Below are 17,892 nucleotides of genomic sequence, written 5' to 3' on the forward strand. Positions count from 1 at the left end.
TCTTCCGATCTCCTGTTTTCATTTGTTGATTAATGTTTTAAAGTTGAAGAGTGTGATTTTTTTATTTATTTTTTCAGTGTTAAAATGCTTTATCTCAACCCAGCTTAATATGGATGGACATACACTGCCCGGCCAAAAAAAAAAGTTGCTGTTTGGATTAAAATTGGCAAATGCTTAAGCATCTGATTGGATCATTATTGCGGTGATTATTATGCTTCTAGCATGTTATATGTGTGGCAATAGTTCTTCCGGCCCTAACTGATGGAGTGTGTAGCTTTTCTTTTCCTAAACAACTATGTAGGAAGACACATCAGACTGAAAGAAGGGTTGGGAGGGAGCATGAAGAATCATTTTCACACATGAATAGAGTGCCTCTGAGTTCAAACACTAAATTCATTGAAAGTCTTTGAGATGTTATGGAGTGGACTTTATTGAGTGCTTGACTCTTGCATTGTCAAAACAAGATCTTGACCAAAAATGTTTACACCTCTTGATGGAAATCACAACCTTTTTTTCCATCAAGAGGTGTAAACATTTTTGGTCAAGATCTTGTATTGACAATGCAAGAGTCAAGCACTCTGTAAAGTCTAACAATACTCAGAGGTGCCTATTCATGTGTGAAAATTATTCTTCGTGTCCCTCCAAACCATTCTTTCACATTTTGAGCCTGATAAATCTTGACATTGTCATTGTCTGAAAGACAGCATGGATGCAATGTTTTTCTTTTACCAATGATATTGTAGAATTATCCTATGGTATATTCGACAGCCATGATTCATTCTTCAACAAAAAGAGTCCAATGGCAGAGGGTTTGTAATAAAGAGGGTCAGAGTGATCTATTCCAAAGACTCTTTCAGGGAAAGTCTGTACACTTGCCGGCCAATCTACTTGAATGGGGAAATATTGAAATCTCTTGCCAAATTCACATTCAAACATATTTCAAATCAGAAACTCAATCTGACATTAACTGTCCCATAAATGTTGTTTCTTATCCTCAGATAGCATTAATTTTTTTTTTGAAAATTAGAAAATTTAGTTGGTCATGTGCAGTCGCAATGATCCAGTAACTTTACCAATTGGCTATTGGCTCTTTTATTTAGAAGTACTTGTTCCACCATATTATGCGTAGCAGTTTCTCCCATTCATTGTAATATATGTAAACCGTCTTGGCATATACTGTATAGTCTTTGTCTAGACATGGTGGACAATAATGGGGGATTCCTTATGTAGAATGATACATCTCTTTCTGGTCCATTGAAATTACGTCTTTATTTCATTGTGAGTAAAAACCTTTATATCAAAGTGCCATTTGTTAGATAACTTAATTAAATTATTAAAATAAGTGTGCAAACGAAGTAATTTTTTAACTAAGTTCTTATTGAAATTATGCTGACCTACGTTTGTGCTAAACAGAATTAACAGACAAATCATTCACTCTTGCACTAACATTCAATAAAACATTTTAGTTTCAAATATAGAGGGCAAATATAGAGATATGGGGGGAAATAAGTTGAAAGGGGGAAAAATACTTTTTGGCATTTTCCTTTCATTTCCCAAGAAACTTGCAAAACGTGTCTAACAAAATTAGTTTTCAAATGCTCAAAAAGATGGAATAGTTTGTAGACAACTGAAGTGCGTGAAATCAAATACGAGAGTACACAGATGTCTCTCGCAAAAACAAATTTTCTTGAGCGAGAGAGAGAACAGTTTCTTGGGGAAACAAATAATGTTCACATCACCACGTGCCCTCAGGGCTCCATTCACCTAATATCTGAAATCTCAGATGTTTTTGCCAGGGGATCCTCTTCCTAAAGGTAAATACTTTGGATTTTTGGTGGAATACAGAATCTCAGCTTCAGGTAATAAAACAACATTCTCAAAAATCTTCTGGTCCTTAAAAGGTCCTCAGTGTTCACATTCATGCCATCTTAAATAAGCTGCACCAATCAAACATCTTTAAAATCATTAAATAAGAAGTCACAGATCTCTTCTACCAGTGCTCTTTATGACACCCATGAGCCTTGACAATCTCAGGGGTTGGAGTTTGTGTTCTGGAGGGTCTGTGATCTGAGATATTATGAACGTGGCTAACATTGCCTGGTTTGGGAGCATCCGAGTTCTCCGAAAGTGCCTCGCTCTGACTACAAAGCCTCAGAGCCTGAGAGATAAACACATCTAGGTCAAAATGTTCCTCTCCGGAAGGATCCATCTGCGAGGGCTCTTCGTCGATTTCACAAATGGAGGAAGACGGATAATCAGATGAACCATGATGAGGAGAGGACGGAGATGAGGGCAGCAGAGATGGAGGAGCGGAGAAGAACGGGGTAGGACTCCTGTCCTCATGGAGCTGGTGAGGGCTGGACAGTTGCAAAGGTGCTGGGATCTGTGTGTGAGAATGAGACAGCATTGTAGGAGACAGCGGTTGAGGAGGGGAACACGGGGAGGTGAGAGGTTCTTGAGGTGAACCGGGCGAGTGGAGTCCAGATTGTGTGCTCTCCACCCAGCGCGAGATCTCCTGAAACAGATCTCCAGGCTCGGCAAGAAGCTTCTCCACGCTGCCCCCTCTTGGAGCAGACATGCTGTTATGCCTCCAGTGAGACAGGTCCAGTATTAGCTTGGGTTCAGAGTAGTGCTGCGGCTTCCCTTCTCGCCACGCGATCTTATCCAGGTAGGACGGAGAGCCCACCTTGTAATCGCAGGAGCGGCCGCAGTCCAGCTCCGTGAATTGTCCGCAGACCCGCTCCAGAGATGAGTGGGACTGCTCCAGGAAGCGCTCTGCGGAGCTGCTGTGGGAGTATTTGCGAGGGTCAACCTGAGCCTCCTCGATGTGGGCCGTCGAGCTCGCTCGTGGATCTCTTTGAACTTCGTCGTCTTCTGCCTCTCCCAGCTCTGAGACGCTCTGCATGCACCCACACTGCTCCTGCGGCCGCCAATAAACATCTGACGACAGACTCCCATCATACCTGGAAAAAGTGTAAACAGTTTTAGCATACATATGAACGTTTCGTACACAGCGTACTAAGTATAAAGAAGTGCATATTAGCAATTAGTTACGGCATTATTTAAAGGAATGTTTTAGGTTAAAAACACCTGCATCTCTTTTCCCACAATTTTTTTAAATTACATTTCTGAACTTAGAAGTTTATAGGGTAAGAGACATTGCGCAACCAGCATTATGATAAAAATAAAATAAAATCATGCACACTGTGTTAGTAAGTTTATATATAAAAACAAACATTTAATATTTTTTTAAACTAAGACTGTGTACAATACTTTCATTGTTTTTATTTAATTAACTCTATTTGTAATGTTTTGTTTTATAGTGTATTTGTTTTTTACATGGATTACACACTAATATACAGTACAGTACTGTAAGAACATAAATAAATACTTTTATTCAGTAAGGATGCATTTAATGTATCAAAAGTGACAGCAAAAACGTGTCTTTTTCAAATAAATGTTGAAAGTAAGCAGCACAACTGTTTTCAACATTGATAACTATAAGAAATGTTTATTGAGCAACAAATTAGCATACAAGTATGATTTCTGAAGGATCATGTGACTCTGAAGACTTGAGTAATGATGCTGACAATTCAGCTCGGCAGTTTACAGGAATTTTAAAATATAAAATAGTTATTTTAAATTGTAATAATATCAGGCTGCACATTACACATGTTAACAGTTGGTTAGTGCGATCAAATCAATCAGTAAACTTGTCTGCTATCAAATGCTTCTGTGCTGACCATTGTAAGTGCATTACTTAAAGGGTTAGTTCACCCAAAAATGAAAATTATGTCATTAATGACTCACCCTCATGTCGTTCCAAGCCCGTAAGACCTCCGTTCATCTTCGAAACACAGTTTAAGATATTTTAGATTCAGTTCGAGAGTTTTCTGTCCCTCCATTGAAAATCTATGTACGGTATACTGTCCTTGTCCAGAAGGGCAATAAAGACATCATCAAAGTAGTCCACGTGACCTCAGGGCGTTAGTTAGAATTTTTTGAAGCATCGAAAATACATTTTGTACCAAAAATAACAAAAACGATGACTTTATTCAGCATTGTATTCTCTTCCGGTTCTGTTGTCAATCCGCGTTCACGAGGCCAGTGACGCTGCTGACGTAAGACGCTGCTGACGTGTTATCTGGTGCGTCCGTGTATTCGGGTTCAAATAAATATGTCTGGTTAAAAAAAAATGCAAGCCTTCCCCTGTGTGGAAATCCTTAGACATGTTTGCAAAGATTGTTTTGTTTACAGCGTGCGTCTCCCTCAGACTGTAAACGAAGCTCGGGCACACCAGATAACACGTCAGCTCGTCTTACGTCAGCGGACTCATGAACGCGGATCCACAAAAGAACCGGAAGAGAATACAATGCTGAATAAAGTCGTCGTTTTGTTATTTTTGTAACAAAATGTATTTTCGATGCTTCAAAAAATTCTAACTAACCCCCTGATGTCACATGGACTACTTTGATGATGTCTTTATTGCCTTTCTGGACAAGGACAGTATACCGTACATAGATTTTCAATGGAGGGACAAAAAGCTCTCGGACTGAATCTAAAATATCTTAAACTGTGTTCCGAAGATGAACGGAGGTCTTACGGGCTTGGAGCGACATGAGGGTGAGTCATTAATGACATAATTTTCATTTTTGGGTGAACTAACCCTTTAAACCACACATTTTGTTTTCTCAAACAGAGAAAAGAGTCAAGTGGTGGTAATTAAGACCATCTGTGGCATCCACATTCATTTCCTTTTAACATCAGCATTTATACACTTTGCGAATATTTGATAATATGATGTTTCAAAGGTTCATTCCTGTTCTTTGGTCTAAGCTAACAAGCTTTTTTACCTCTCACTGTTGGTTCTGATCAGTAAAGGAAGACTTTGTTTCAGATGTGCCCATATGGATATGGTGCCAATAATGACATTCTTATTAAGCTGTCACGGAGTCCGCTATGAGATTTAATTATGCAGGGGTTTAATAAGTTTCTATATTTGAACAGCATTCTACGTCATTGGAAGGTCCTATGGGCATTTCAGTGCCCATCTGTGTAAATTGCCTTTTACGTCACCCTTGTTTTTACTCTTCCAGCGCATGCTTCCACAAACTTTTACCATTAAAGAGTATCAAAGAACGACTGCAGACTTTAATTGGCTTTTTTCTCAGTTTCAGTATGCTCTAGTACCACAAGTACTGCACTTTACTGGGACCACAAATCTCAGTTCAAACTGCTTTTGTCTGCTACTTATTATTGTTAAAATAATGTTTCTTTCTGGCAAACCGTAATTGCACGATTGATTTCTTTGCTTTGCAAAGACATGTTGCATATAAGATGGTAAACTGACTAATAATAAAGTTGAAACAAACCAATCTTGGTCATACTATGTCCTGGAAGTAATTTCATTTCATTTTTTTATATTTTTATTTGTTATCAGAAATATATTTGTTGCCAAGAAGCAACTTGTTGTAATGAAACTGGAATTTCTAACTTTGTCTAGTTTCCCCCATTGTATCGAAATGGTATCGATTATTGTATCACATCGTATCATTTTTATTATTATCTTAATAATAATAGTAATTTGTCCCAAATAGCGTACACACAGCACAGGGAGGCTTTATTTGGAACTCTGATCTAAATTTACAAAAAAAGACAAGTAAACAGTCAGTAATAATATAAGAACAAATAGACAAATTGCAAACAATAGCACAAATGCATACAATAGAATAGAGAAACAAATGAAATGAACACTGCTTTAAGTGTTTCAGGTGGGTCTAACAGTAGTATTTGGGTAAGAAATAAGAGCTTTAAGAGCATAGGCACAGATCCAATATACTGTCACACAACATACATGTGTTTTCGTTCTCAATATTACATTGTATTATCCATGAATTAAGAATATCCTATTTTAATTAATGAATTGATTATATATTACATTAAGTATATATTTAGCTGTTTAGTGCTCTAAAATCATTCTTGATTATTGTCACATAGTGTTGTTTTCAATCAGCACACTGTACCTAAAATGATCCCTATATGCATTATGAATTAATTATATTTTTTATTTTAGTTTAAGGTTCATGCAAGAAATACAACATGAATAAAACCTTGGAGTGTGGATTCTACTTTGAAAAGTGTGGATTCTACTTTATTTGAAACTGAAAATGCTATATAGATTTAACATAATGTTTTATGAAAGAGCAAGAGTTTATGTTTTTTATATTGTCGTTGGTCTGTGTCAGGAAAACTGTAACAAATGACAGCTCTGGGTGTTAAATCAGAGTGCCTAGAGTGAGAGGTGTACCTGTCCCAGTGGGAGCTGAGCGCATGACCGTGCTCAGTGACCACACTGTCCTCTAACTCGTCCTCTATGCGGAACGGCTGCAGGGAGACAGGCTCATCCTGAGGACACGAGTATCTCTGCAGGTATGAATGAGACAAAGCTGCTTCTGCTGTCAGCCGGTCCATGGGATTAAAGGTGAGGATACACTCCAAGAAATCAATGCCTGAAATGTAGATTCAGTGACTGAAACTGTTGATGCATCACAGTATCACATGTTTAAAAAAACAATATATGCTCAGCTTACCTTTGTCCTCTACTTCTGGCAGTAGTTCTCTAAGTGACCTTTTGACCTCCCACCCTTGACCTACAAAAGAGGGCATGACCTTTAGCAGTTCCTGTCTGTCTTCCTCTCTTATAACAGGCACAGTGTCCAAAATCAGCTGCATCTGCTCCAGCTCATGAGCACCTTAGAGAAGAGAAACAAACAGAGACGCAGTAACTGTCTAACTGAACCAGGACTATTTACATCAGGATGCACTTAAAAAATCTATTCCCATACTGATAAATAAAAATCTTACCGTTTATAAAAAGACCTGTTACACCAAACTTGTGTAGTAAATTCTTACAGAAAATAAATAATCTTTTTTTTTTTCTTTAAAAAAAATCAATTTCAATTGTTGTCTGTATAACTATAACCATATTTTTTTTTAAATGTACTGATACCTTATTTTTTATCACTAATACATTTCTTGTCAGGTCACTGTTTTTGTTTTGAACTGAAGCGTTGTATCCCTATCTGTTTTGTTAAATGTGCTTAAATGTATAACAATCATGCCAATATAAAAATATCGTTTAACACTAAATACTCTTTTTTTTATAGTCCATAACTATTTGTTACTGCTATTTGTATTGTTTTATTTTACCATATTTTTATCATTAATAAATAAAAATCCCTATTCTTGTCACTGCCTTTGTTGCATGTATTGATACTTTTGCAGTATTGTATTTATTACAATCTTGCCAATGTAGTACAGTGAAATAAAAACTATAGAAATGGATTGATATGTCAGGTGGTCTAAACATTTATTTTTTACTATGCCACGTACAGCCACAAGAGGACGCTCTAAGACTGAGTTCGGATAATGAAGATTGATGTTCTTGAGTCTCAAGTGAACCACAAGATAAAAAAACCAATAGAGCAACAGAAACACTAATGACGGCCCCTTGCACATTACTGAGGGCTCTTCTAGTCTTACCTGCGAACAGCATGCGTCCTGTGAGCATCTCAGCCAGAATGCAGCCTGCGGCCCACATGTCGATTGCTTTAGTGTAGTTATTTGGAGACAGCAGCAGTCTAGGTGAACGGTACCATTTAGTGACCATTCCCTCTGATAGATATCCCTGCGTGGCAAAGATAAAATGTACATACACACACCATATGCACAACAATTAAATGGACATGTACTTCACATGATAATATCTTTTTTGTATTGTCGTTTTGAAGGTTTACAAGCTGAAAAAGAAGTCAGTCTGAATTTGTACACCTAATTAAATATATTTAAATAAACCTATTTAAATATCATACATTTAGGCTATTTGATCAAAAACACAGTAACAACATTAATATTGCAAAATATTATTTCAATTTAAAATAACTTTTATATTTTAATATATTTTAAAATGTAATTAATTCTTGTGCTGGCAAAGCTTAATGTTTACACAATCTTTCAGAAATCATACTAATATGCTGATTTGGTGCTTTATTATCATCATCATATTGAGAACAGCAGCTTTATGTTTTTGTGAAAACCGTGATACACTTTTTTCAGGATTATTTTATAAATAGAAAGCCCAAAAGAACAGCATTTATTTGAAATAGAAATATTTTGTGACATTATTAATGTCTTTATTGCTTTTTGCTAAAAAAATAATATATATATATATATATATATATATATATATACTATTTAACTGTAGTCATTGTGTAGTACAAAATAAATATATAAAAAAACAGTAGGATGTAAAAAATGCCATGTGACTCAGCATCTGTATGAAGTCTGATGAGAATCAGCTGATATACAGCAACCCCATGACACCCAACAAATCTCCATCAGCTCCTGCCTTCCTTCATCCTTTCCTCTTCTTTCTCACCTCCCACTCTCCCCCAGGACTCAGGTGATGAATTATTTGTGGGATTTTAGCAGGCAGCCTCAGTAGGGTGGATCTGAAGGGGGATGGTGACACGAACGAGAATGATATTTACATATCCTGTTTAAACAGAGGGCCTTTGTCTTCCCATTGGAGCCGATTCACTCAGACCATTGAAACTGTTGACGATCACAAGCAAGTGAGGCCAACAAAATGAGCAATAACGAGGACAAAATGTCAGGAATCAGGCATCTTGGCCAACAAATGTCGGTAATGCTGATTTCGAGCTGTCAAGAACTGTCAGTTTAACTTACACACAGAGACAGACTCGACATTTAGGATGTTTTCTGCTGCCAACTTTTTCACTGGCCAAAAATCCACAAATAGGATAAATATTTTTAGGATACATTTTATTAGATTATTATTGGATTCATTATTTTTTTATTTATCATATTTATATAAACAATGATCACAAAAATCCTATAATATAATATCTAATATATTTATCTAAAGACACTTGTGGATTGATTTATCAAGTTTCCAAAACAATCATAAGTCAAATCTGTTTCAAAGTCATGAAATATGATTAAGGAATTTAATATAGCTTTTTATAAATCTCTTTATCTATGGATTACTTATTTTAAATTGCTGCTTACGCTGGCCAAGCCATCATAAGTAAGCTACAGAACACGAGAATGGGCCCATTGGTTCCTTATTTAAATTATAGATGAAGTGCAGTGTCCACATCATCTTTATTCTTCATGTTGTATTGAATGAGTATAACCATCTGGGGCCCTATCAGTCCCCTGCCTGCACTGCTAGCATATGTGGATCCAGATGCTGCTGTGAATCCATAGTCCACTTATCTGTGATCCTCTAGATTTAGGAACTGAATGTTCCCTCCATGCTGAGAGGGGAGCAGACGCTCTCAGCACTGAGTGGCAGAGTTACATGCACTCGCTCAGGGAATGGGTGAAGGAAACTACTGCTCTTAATTCACTCAAGCTCACTATACACTAATGATTCTTTAGACTAATACAACCTGTACCTTTATTTTACAGGGGGCACAGGAGGCATCCAGGCTCACTTGTAATCACAAAGGTGATAAGACATTACCAAATAAGAACAAAAATCAGCAACTTTGAAGTTTTAGAAATATATTTCTAAACTGTTTACAAAATTGATTCTAACAAGAAATGTTTCTTGACCACCAAATCAGTATATTATAATGATTTTGGTTCATATGGAAATGATAGCATCAAAGTTGCTGCAGATTTGTCAGCTGCACATCCATTATGTGAATGTCACATCACATCTCAAAGATGCTTTATTAGATTTAGATCTGGTGATTGTGGAGGCCATTTGAGTTTAGTGAACTCATTGCCATGTTCAAGAAACCAGTTTGAGGTGATTTGACCTTTGTGACATAGTGTGTTATCCTGCTGGAATCAGCCATCAGAAGATGGTACACTGTGGTCATAAAGGGAAGGACATGGTCAGCAACAATACTCACGTAGGCTGTGGCATTTAAACGATGATCAATTAATTTGGTACTAAAGGGCCCACAGTGTGCCAAGAAAATATCCTCTACACCATAACACCACCAGCACCAGCCTGAACCGTTGATACAATGCAGGACGGATCCATGCTTTCATGTTGTCTACGCCAAATTCTGACCCTACCACCGGAATGTCGCAAAAGAAATAGAGACTCATCAGACCAAGCAACGTTTTTCCAGTCTTCTATTGTCCTTCTATAACCAGTGCAAATTATAGCCTCAGTTTCCTGATGTTAGCTAACAGGAGTGGCACCCAGTGTGTCTTCGGCTGCTGTAGCCCATCTACTTCAAGGTTTGATGTGTTGTGTGCTCAAAGATGATTTTCTGCATACCACTGTTGTAACAAGTGATTTTTAAGGTACTGTTGCCTGCCTTTCTTTCAGCTCAAACCAGTCTGGTCATTTCGTCTGATATCAACCAGACATTTTCACCCACATAAGAGCGGCTGCTCTCTAGATATTTTCTCTTTCTCTGATCATTCTCTGTAAACCCTAGATAAAAATGGTGTGCGTACAAATCCCAGTAGTTCAGCAGTTTCTGCAATACTCAGACTAGCCTGTCCGGCACCAACAACCATGCCATGTTCAAGGCACTTAAATAATCTTTCTTCCTCATTCTGATGCTCCGTTTGAACTTCAGCAGATGGCCATGCCTAAATGCATTGAGTAGCTGCCATGTGATTGGCTATTTGGATGCTTATTTTGGATTTCTTATTTTTGACTTATGTTTTTGAAGCAGGATCTGGCACTGTAGGTGTATATACTGGTATCCTATAAGAACATTTTCCACTAATGATTCCTAATGAGACAATATCGGCTGAATATTTTTTGAAGCCACTGAAGAAAAAAATCCTCTTGGCACGGGACTATCTGGGGACCTCGTGTGAATTAGATATTATCCCCCCCCACATCTGAATTTCGCGTGGCACATTCGCGCGGGATAAGCGAAGCCTGTGATTTTACTCGAATTTACTTGACTTATCTCCCGGATATGATATCAAAAAGCTATTGCTTGGAAATGTCTTGTCGTTATTATAGGTCTAGCTGTATGATATATCATAAACAGAAGAATGTTCCTTACCCCATGCTGCTATACATGTCGTTCATCTCCATCTAATCATTCTTTTTGTTTTTGCTCTTCTGATGTTTTTCAGCTTTGTCTTTCTGAAAATTGTATAGTTGTAAGGTGTATAGCGATATGACCCAGCACCCAAACTACAATCAAAACACTCCAACGCAGCCTCCATTCTTCCCGAAAGATGGATAAAAAAGCGCACATGAAACAAAAACCTTGAAAAAGTTATAAACGACAGTGCCAAATTACAGAGATGGCGATTCGCACGGGACTAATATTATCACAGATCCAGGACCTCGGTGTTCAGCTAAATATAGTAGGTAATTTGCGGGGGAATTTTTACTTTACAAATTACAGACATGGCCAATTCGCGCGGGATTAAGATCACAGACAACCTCCGCAATTATTACAAATGACTAGAGGTCACCAGGTAATACTTATCCCGAGCAAATAGTGCTAAAGCAGCTTTGACATTTTGATAATGAACATTTTGAGCGACATGAGAGAAGAGGGATGCTGCTCTTATGGAGTCTGCAATCTCAGCTATTTTACTATCAGTGCATGGCATTTTAACAAGGCTCTTGCAAGAATAGTCCATCTATAATTTTCTGTGTAAGGCTGTTTTTATTCTAGCTGTTCTTTACATCCCAAACTGTGACTATCCCCCTTCCCTGATCATTCACCCCACCGTGTCCTGTCTGTCTCACACAAAGCTCTCCATTCATGTTGTCCTCCTGGTCTTCTAGTGTTACACAGTGAGCTCTGCTAAATAATACAGAAGCACAATGAGACAGTAAAGTGCCACATTAATCTTTCAGCTCCTATAACATCAAGGTAATTGTTCATTATTATTGTGTAATACAATAGGGCATAATGTCAAAGTTTAAAAACATCTATCTATGTAAAATGCACCGAAATATGAAGTAACTTTAGACAGACTGTAGTTGTTATATTAATAGGGTTAATGTAGGGTCACCAGGATCAAATAATAATAATAATAATATCTGCATAAAACAAAACACTGTGCCTAAAAATGCTTCAATAAACTCTCCAAACAACTATACAGGCTTAACAAACTATATCCATCAGTATTTTATGTACAAAAATTGTCTAAACTAACTTTTAGGAATATAAAATTACTTGCAGATGCATAATAACAAAAACTTTTGCTTAAATTTAATCTGTAGCTGCCTAGACTTATGACTTATGAGAACCATCAAAAAGATTAAAAGCAGATAATCTAAAGTACTTCTGTTCCTAAGGAGGTTATGTTGATGATAAAGCTGTAAATGGATTAATATGTCATTATCTTAATAGCCGTACCACATGATAATTGATAGGAAATGTGATTCTGCTAATCAAGGCCAGACTGTAACTGCAGGGTGAACCGCAATGAAAGCTTGTAACGCAGTACAGACTAACAGTATGCCAGTACATACTACTAACATCTAAAAGTTCCCAAAAATGGGGAATTCAGCATCAAGTGAACCACACCCTTACAAAAAGTACTGTGTGCTTCGGGACCGCATCAGATTGTAATAGTGCTTTGATATATATTAGGTTACCTGGTACTCTAAACAATAACCTGGTACATGAACAAAAACATGTTATTGCCACACACACACACACACACACACACACACACACACACACACACACACACACACACACACACACACACACACACACACACACACACACTAAAACTCAACATGTGTAATCCAAGACCTCAAACTAGATAAACATCTTGATGAGCTTTGATATAATTGATATTGTCTTTTTATGACCAATACCTATAATTTTTTTTCCATCTTTTCAATGTCAAATAATCAATACGCAGAACAGATTTTGAATTGTTGTTATATTTTTGCTTTTAGATCATATATCATGTATAAATGATCATAAAATACAATAAAAAACATATGCATTGATTATTTTCACAATTATTATTACTACTATTATTTACATTTTTGCAAAGGTAAAAATGGTCACAAATAATCCATTCTTTGGTCAAGGTCTTATTGCTAAGCTAATTATGAATATGTGATTATTATTGTTATATTTTTTTTTATTAAATAACGTATAACTTAATGATAATTAAACTACAACAATAAGAACATAATATATATTACATATTATTATTTATTCATTTTCGATCTAAACAATATTTTTTGTCAAATGTCTAATTATTATGCTTCCTTGAATGAATGAATGAATGAATGTTAAAATGTTATTATCCATGATACGTAACTAATAAATATTGTAGAGACTCACCAAATGGTGCCATTTATCAATAGACCAACTACTAAAACACTGATAACAAATACATTTTTGAGAATTGATAAAGAAATATCAGTCAGATATCTCTATCTATTAGAAACCATTGTACTATTCCTACTAACAAAGACCTATCTAGTAGATACCAGTTATTCTTTCTAGTGAGTGAAGCATTATGTGCTGCAGTCATTCCTGCCCTGCTGCTGCAACTCTTACCTTGTGCGAGTAATGTGGGTCGACAATGCGAGCCAGGCCGAAGTCTCCGATCTTCAGCAGCATTTGCTCCGTGTTGATAAAGATGTTCGCTGGCTTGAGATCACGGTGCAGCACGTTGGCAGAGTGGATGAACTTGAGCCCACGAAGCAGCTGATAAAAGAGCAGGGTGGCGTGTTCAGCTGGCAACGAGTACCCTTGCTCGAGTAACCGTGCCAGGTCAGTTTCCATACACTCTTGCACAATGTATATTGCAGGCACATGGGTCAGGTCACAGGGTAAAGGGTGACCAGACGGCCCCAACACGTCATACACCCTGACCACGTTCTCATGCTGAAGGCGCCGTGTGATCTTCACCTCCCTCAGAGCGTGTTTTACACTGACGGCATCTCGCATTACCAGCTTCTTCACTGCCACACGCAGGCCGCTGCGCCTGTCCACCGCAGAGAGGACGAGCCCCGATGCTCCCACGCCCAGAGGACGCAGATCCTGGTAATGTCCCCCCAGGTCAAAGCCATATTGGAATGGGGATGTATTTTGCCAGGCCATTGCTTAGAGAGGAGCAATTGGGCATTGCCTGTGAGAGGCTGGAGAAAGTAAGGAGAATGATTAATAACCGAATAATGCAATATTTTTATTACAATCTATAACTCAAATTACAGCTGCATGAAAACATTAACACTTTACTTGAAGAGAGAGATCTTAAATAACAGTTGCATATACTAGCAAAGCAATGGGGGCACAGTACTTGGTGGAATACAACTCAACACCCTAGAACAGGCAAGTGTTTCCATAGCAACATCCCACAGTCAGCCAGTGCCTGCTGCACACAGCAAACACTCTGAAACGCCGTCTCCCAGGATTCATCTCTAACCCAAAAACACTCCATGTTATTTTCAAACTGAATTACACCCCTGTGCTGGAGTTTGAGGTTCTCTGTGATGTTTGACTTTAACATTAGCAGCAGCGTCGTGAGTGAGTTTCATCCATAATCTAAAAGCTTTCACTTGCCGTCTCGGGCTCCAGTCTGTCCTGTACCCTCCATGCTCTTCACGCAGCTATGTGCCATGCACCTCATGCATGCACTTCAGTGGAGAAAAGAAGTGAGAGAGAAAGAGCAGACATAATTAGATACTGATCACAATTGCAATAAACATATGGACAAGTATGCTTTAGAAGTATGACCAAATGAACATTTTACAGTTCATAGTTTATAATATTTCAGCTTAGTGGTTTCCTACATTATTATATAAATAATGAGCAAGAAAGCATCCAATGTTATTCCACTAGACTTAAAGGGTTAGTTCACCCAATAATGATAATTCTGTCATCATTTACCCACCCTCAAGTTGTTCCAAACCTGTATGAAACACAAAAGAAGATATTGTGAAGAATGTAAATAACCAAACAGTTGATGAGCGCCATTGAATTCTATAGTATTTTTTTCCATACTATGGAATTCAATGGGCTACGTTAACTGTTTGGTTATTTACATTCTTCACAATATCTTCTTTTGTGTTTCAGACAGGTTTGGAACAACTTGAAGTTGAGCAAATGATGACAGAATTTTCATTTTTCTGTTAACTATCCCTTTAATAGTCTGATATCACTACAATACTATTTCTTGTTTTCCGAATTCGTAAAGGTGAACTCAGTAAGTTTTTGTTTACATTTAGCTGGCTCTTATTCACCTCAATGGAGTGCAGCAGTGTCCGTACACTTTTCAGCTGCTTTGGTTCTGAAAGTATTTTTCACATTCACTTATTCAAAAAACCTTGTTAAAACGTAACGTCATGAACCAAACCAACCAGCTACAAGGTGAATCAAAACATTACACACTATGATATGTTGCAAAAAGTATTTGTAAATCGGACAAAAAGACAAAAGGTACAGAGTGTGTACAGACGGCTTAAATGGGAAAGAACTAAAATCCCATGAAGCTTTGTGAACGACAATCAAAATAAAACTGATGGAGAAACATGGGACATGGAAATAGATGGGCACAAAAGATATATTTTGGTCATTTTTTTGCTTTATTTTGTTTTCTGATTGGTGGATATTTCTCCACAGAATCATGGGTAATGTTACACCAGTAATTCTGCTGTTGAACACGATTTAAAAAAAATAAGTTAAAATAATACTGACTTACTGTTCATGTAATAGAATAGAATAGAATAGAATAGTAGAACAGATTTTTCTAGAACACTGATACGTTTAGAGTAGGCTACTATGATCATTTTTATTGAGATTTCTCAAAACTGCTGTTCTTTTTTGTGTAGGCTAAAACAATTTTATAAAAATTAAAAATAAAAATAAACAATTACTGAGTGCACAGAGGAATCTAGTATAAACCAATCGGACCAGACTAGTGTGAGCCAAACTTTATAAATAATGCATATGACTATGGCGCTGCATGACCGTGGGAGCGGATGCAATTTGTTGTTGAACGTTAAAACAGAATGTATACGTTTATTACGCTGAATAATTTTTATTGTTCATATTTACGCACAACGTTTGATAACGTAAAATAATAAAAACGGAGAACTTAAGCCTGTGAATGAATCACAAATGAAGCTGTGGGTCCAGCTGAACACACAATAGGCAGCGCTGCATTCATTCGCCTTTGTGTGACAACAGTAACGCCTGTATTTGGTTCTGAAATTGAACGGATACATACACAAACCCGTGCGTAATATACAGAATAAGAGCAGTTTCACTCGCAAGTCTACGCAGAAGTGACAAAAGAGCATATAAACCTAAGAAATAGAGTATAGAATCAGATTTTGATAAACTATCTTCTTATCTTCCGGCCCATCCGCGGAGAAAACTACAAAGGCAGCGATGCTCCTGGATCTCTTACCGTCGCCTGCCTTTGTCAGCTGCTCTACGGGTTTGCTCTATTTGTGTTGGGAAAAAATACAAATGAACATACTTTTCCACCGGGAAAGTGGGGTTTTCGTAGTTCAGAGTTTGTTATTGAATCGGCACTGGTGCAGTCCGGTAGATGGAGGTTTTAGTCAGTTTGCTGCTGCTGCTGCCGTGAGGAATTTTCCGTGTGTGTTATCAGAGAATAACATAAGATCTTACCCGTGATAGTGTCAACGGGAGAAACCGCCGAGAGAGCGTTCATTTGAGATACACTGCATTTGTTCGCCTCCCGGTGTCCCTTCCCCTGTGTGGAAGCTTTCTTTGGCAAAACTCGTCGGTGCCCCCTTGATGACGTCAGGCCCTCCCCGTCCATCACACGGTGATCCTGACACCTGCGCGCTTATGCAGGACAAACACATCCTCCTGTGCTTAAATTATGCTCTTGACTGGTCAGTGCTCAGGGCGTCCGTTTTTGACATGAAAAGTGCTTCACTATACAGGCACACTCGTTGTTTTACAAAGTTAATTATTACCTATAAAAAATAGATTTTTTTCAGAAGTTTTTTTTTGTGGTAATGTCTAGGCTACTGCAGTTGTACACACACACACACACACACACACACACACACACATACGCATATCAGGTATATCACACACACTCACACCCTTACAAATGAAATTTAGCCTATACGGTTATAAAATAACACGACACTGCGGCCACCATTTCCAGAGAACGATCCAACTACTTTTTTTGTCTGACTGACTGAGCAATGTTTCCATTCACTCTGATCAATGCTCGTCTTTTTCTTTTCAGATAAAGTGAACGGAGATGTCAATTAGGTCTCCCAAAGCTTTGCTTCTCTGCTTTACTTGTACACACTCTCGCCCTCATTCTGTGTGGTTACAACTCAAAGTTTATAAATGCCCATAGATCAAGTACAGCAGTTCCTGGAAATAAAATGAGCACCTCGGTTCCACCGGCAGTGCTGAGATGCAGTATCTCTTTGGATTCCTCTGCAGCAGAGAAAGTGTTTGGCTGCCCTCCAAACGCTTCATCCTGACTGAGGTCAGTTTACCGCACTGAGGAGTCAGTGGTGAAAGGAGGAAATTAGATAAATGAAGACCTCGTCTACATTTCCTCTGTCCAAACATCAGAGTCAGCTTGGGGAGTGTATAGATATAGATACAAATGTAGCAGTGTAAAATAACCAAAGCAGTGTGTTTTGTTTAGCTGCTTCTATACTCGTCAATTTTTGCTATGCTTATTATCATTGATAATGTAGGCTATATAGCTGGATTATTCAGGTGCTGTTATGAAGAGAGGAAAACTCTCAATCGCGATGCTTTGTCTAATAATGCCCTCAGTAAAATTTAGCTTGCAGCGACATCTAATGGATATAACTGCAAACGACTATACAATCTGACACTCATAATGGCACGATTTAACCAAATTGTTTTTGTCTTGTAT

The 17,892-nt window shown here is 37.7% G+C and overlaps 1 protein-coding gene across 1 annotated transcript; it reads right to left on the bottom strand.

The window, feature by feature from the left end:
* Positions 1-1,250: 1,250 nt before the first annotated feature.
* Positions 1,251-16,869, bottom strand: mapk4 (mitogen-activated protein kinase 4). The gene is made up of 7 exons (XM_077223325.1): positions 16,644-16,869; positions 14,568-14,641; positions 13,560-14,143; positions 7,543-7,687; positions 6,591-6,752; positions 6,308-6,509; positions 1,251-2,963 (listed from the first exon to the last, which is right to left on the bottom strand). The coding sequence occupies exons 3-7, from the start codon at positions 14,103-14,105 to the stop codon at positions 1,991-1,993; spliced, it is 2,028 nt and encodes a 675-aa protein (XP_077079440.1). The 5' UTR covers positions 14,106-14,143; positions 14,568-14,641; positions 16,644-16,869; the 3' UTR covers positions 1,251-1,990.
* Positions 16,870-17,892: the final 1,023 nt, after the last annotated feature.

Source organism: Siphateles boraxobius, unplaced genomic scaffold, assembly GCF_051911475.1.
Source record: "Siphateles boraxobius isolate OS27281-9 unplaced genomic scaffold, OSU_SipBor_1 9, whole genome shotgun sequence".
Lineage (NCBI taxonomy): Eukaryota > Metazoa > Chordata > Actinopteri > Cypriniformes > Leuciscidae > Siphateles > Siphateles boraxobius.

Excerpts from the sequence above, each read along its gene's own strand:
- mapk4 (XM_077223325.1), bottom strand. The coding sequence starts at position 14,105 with ATGGCCTGGCAAAATACATCCCCATTCCAATATGGCTTTGACCTGGGG. Across the intron at positions 6,753-7,542 it reads AGGACGCATGCTGTTCGCAG|GTGCTCATGAGCTGGAGCAG; the intron begins GTAAGACTAGAA and ends CTCTTCTCTAAG. Across the intron at positions 2,964-6,307 it reads CTCAGCTCCCACTGGGACAG|GTATGATGGGAGTCTGTCGT; the intron begins GTACACCTCTCA and ends CACTTTTTCCAG.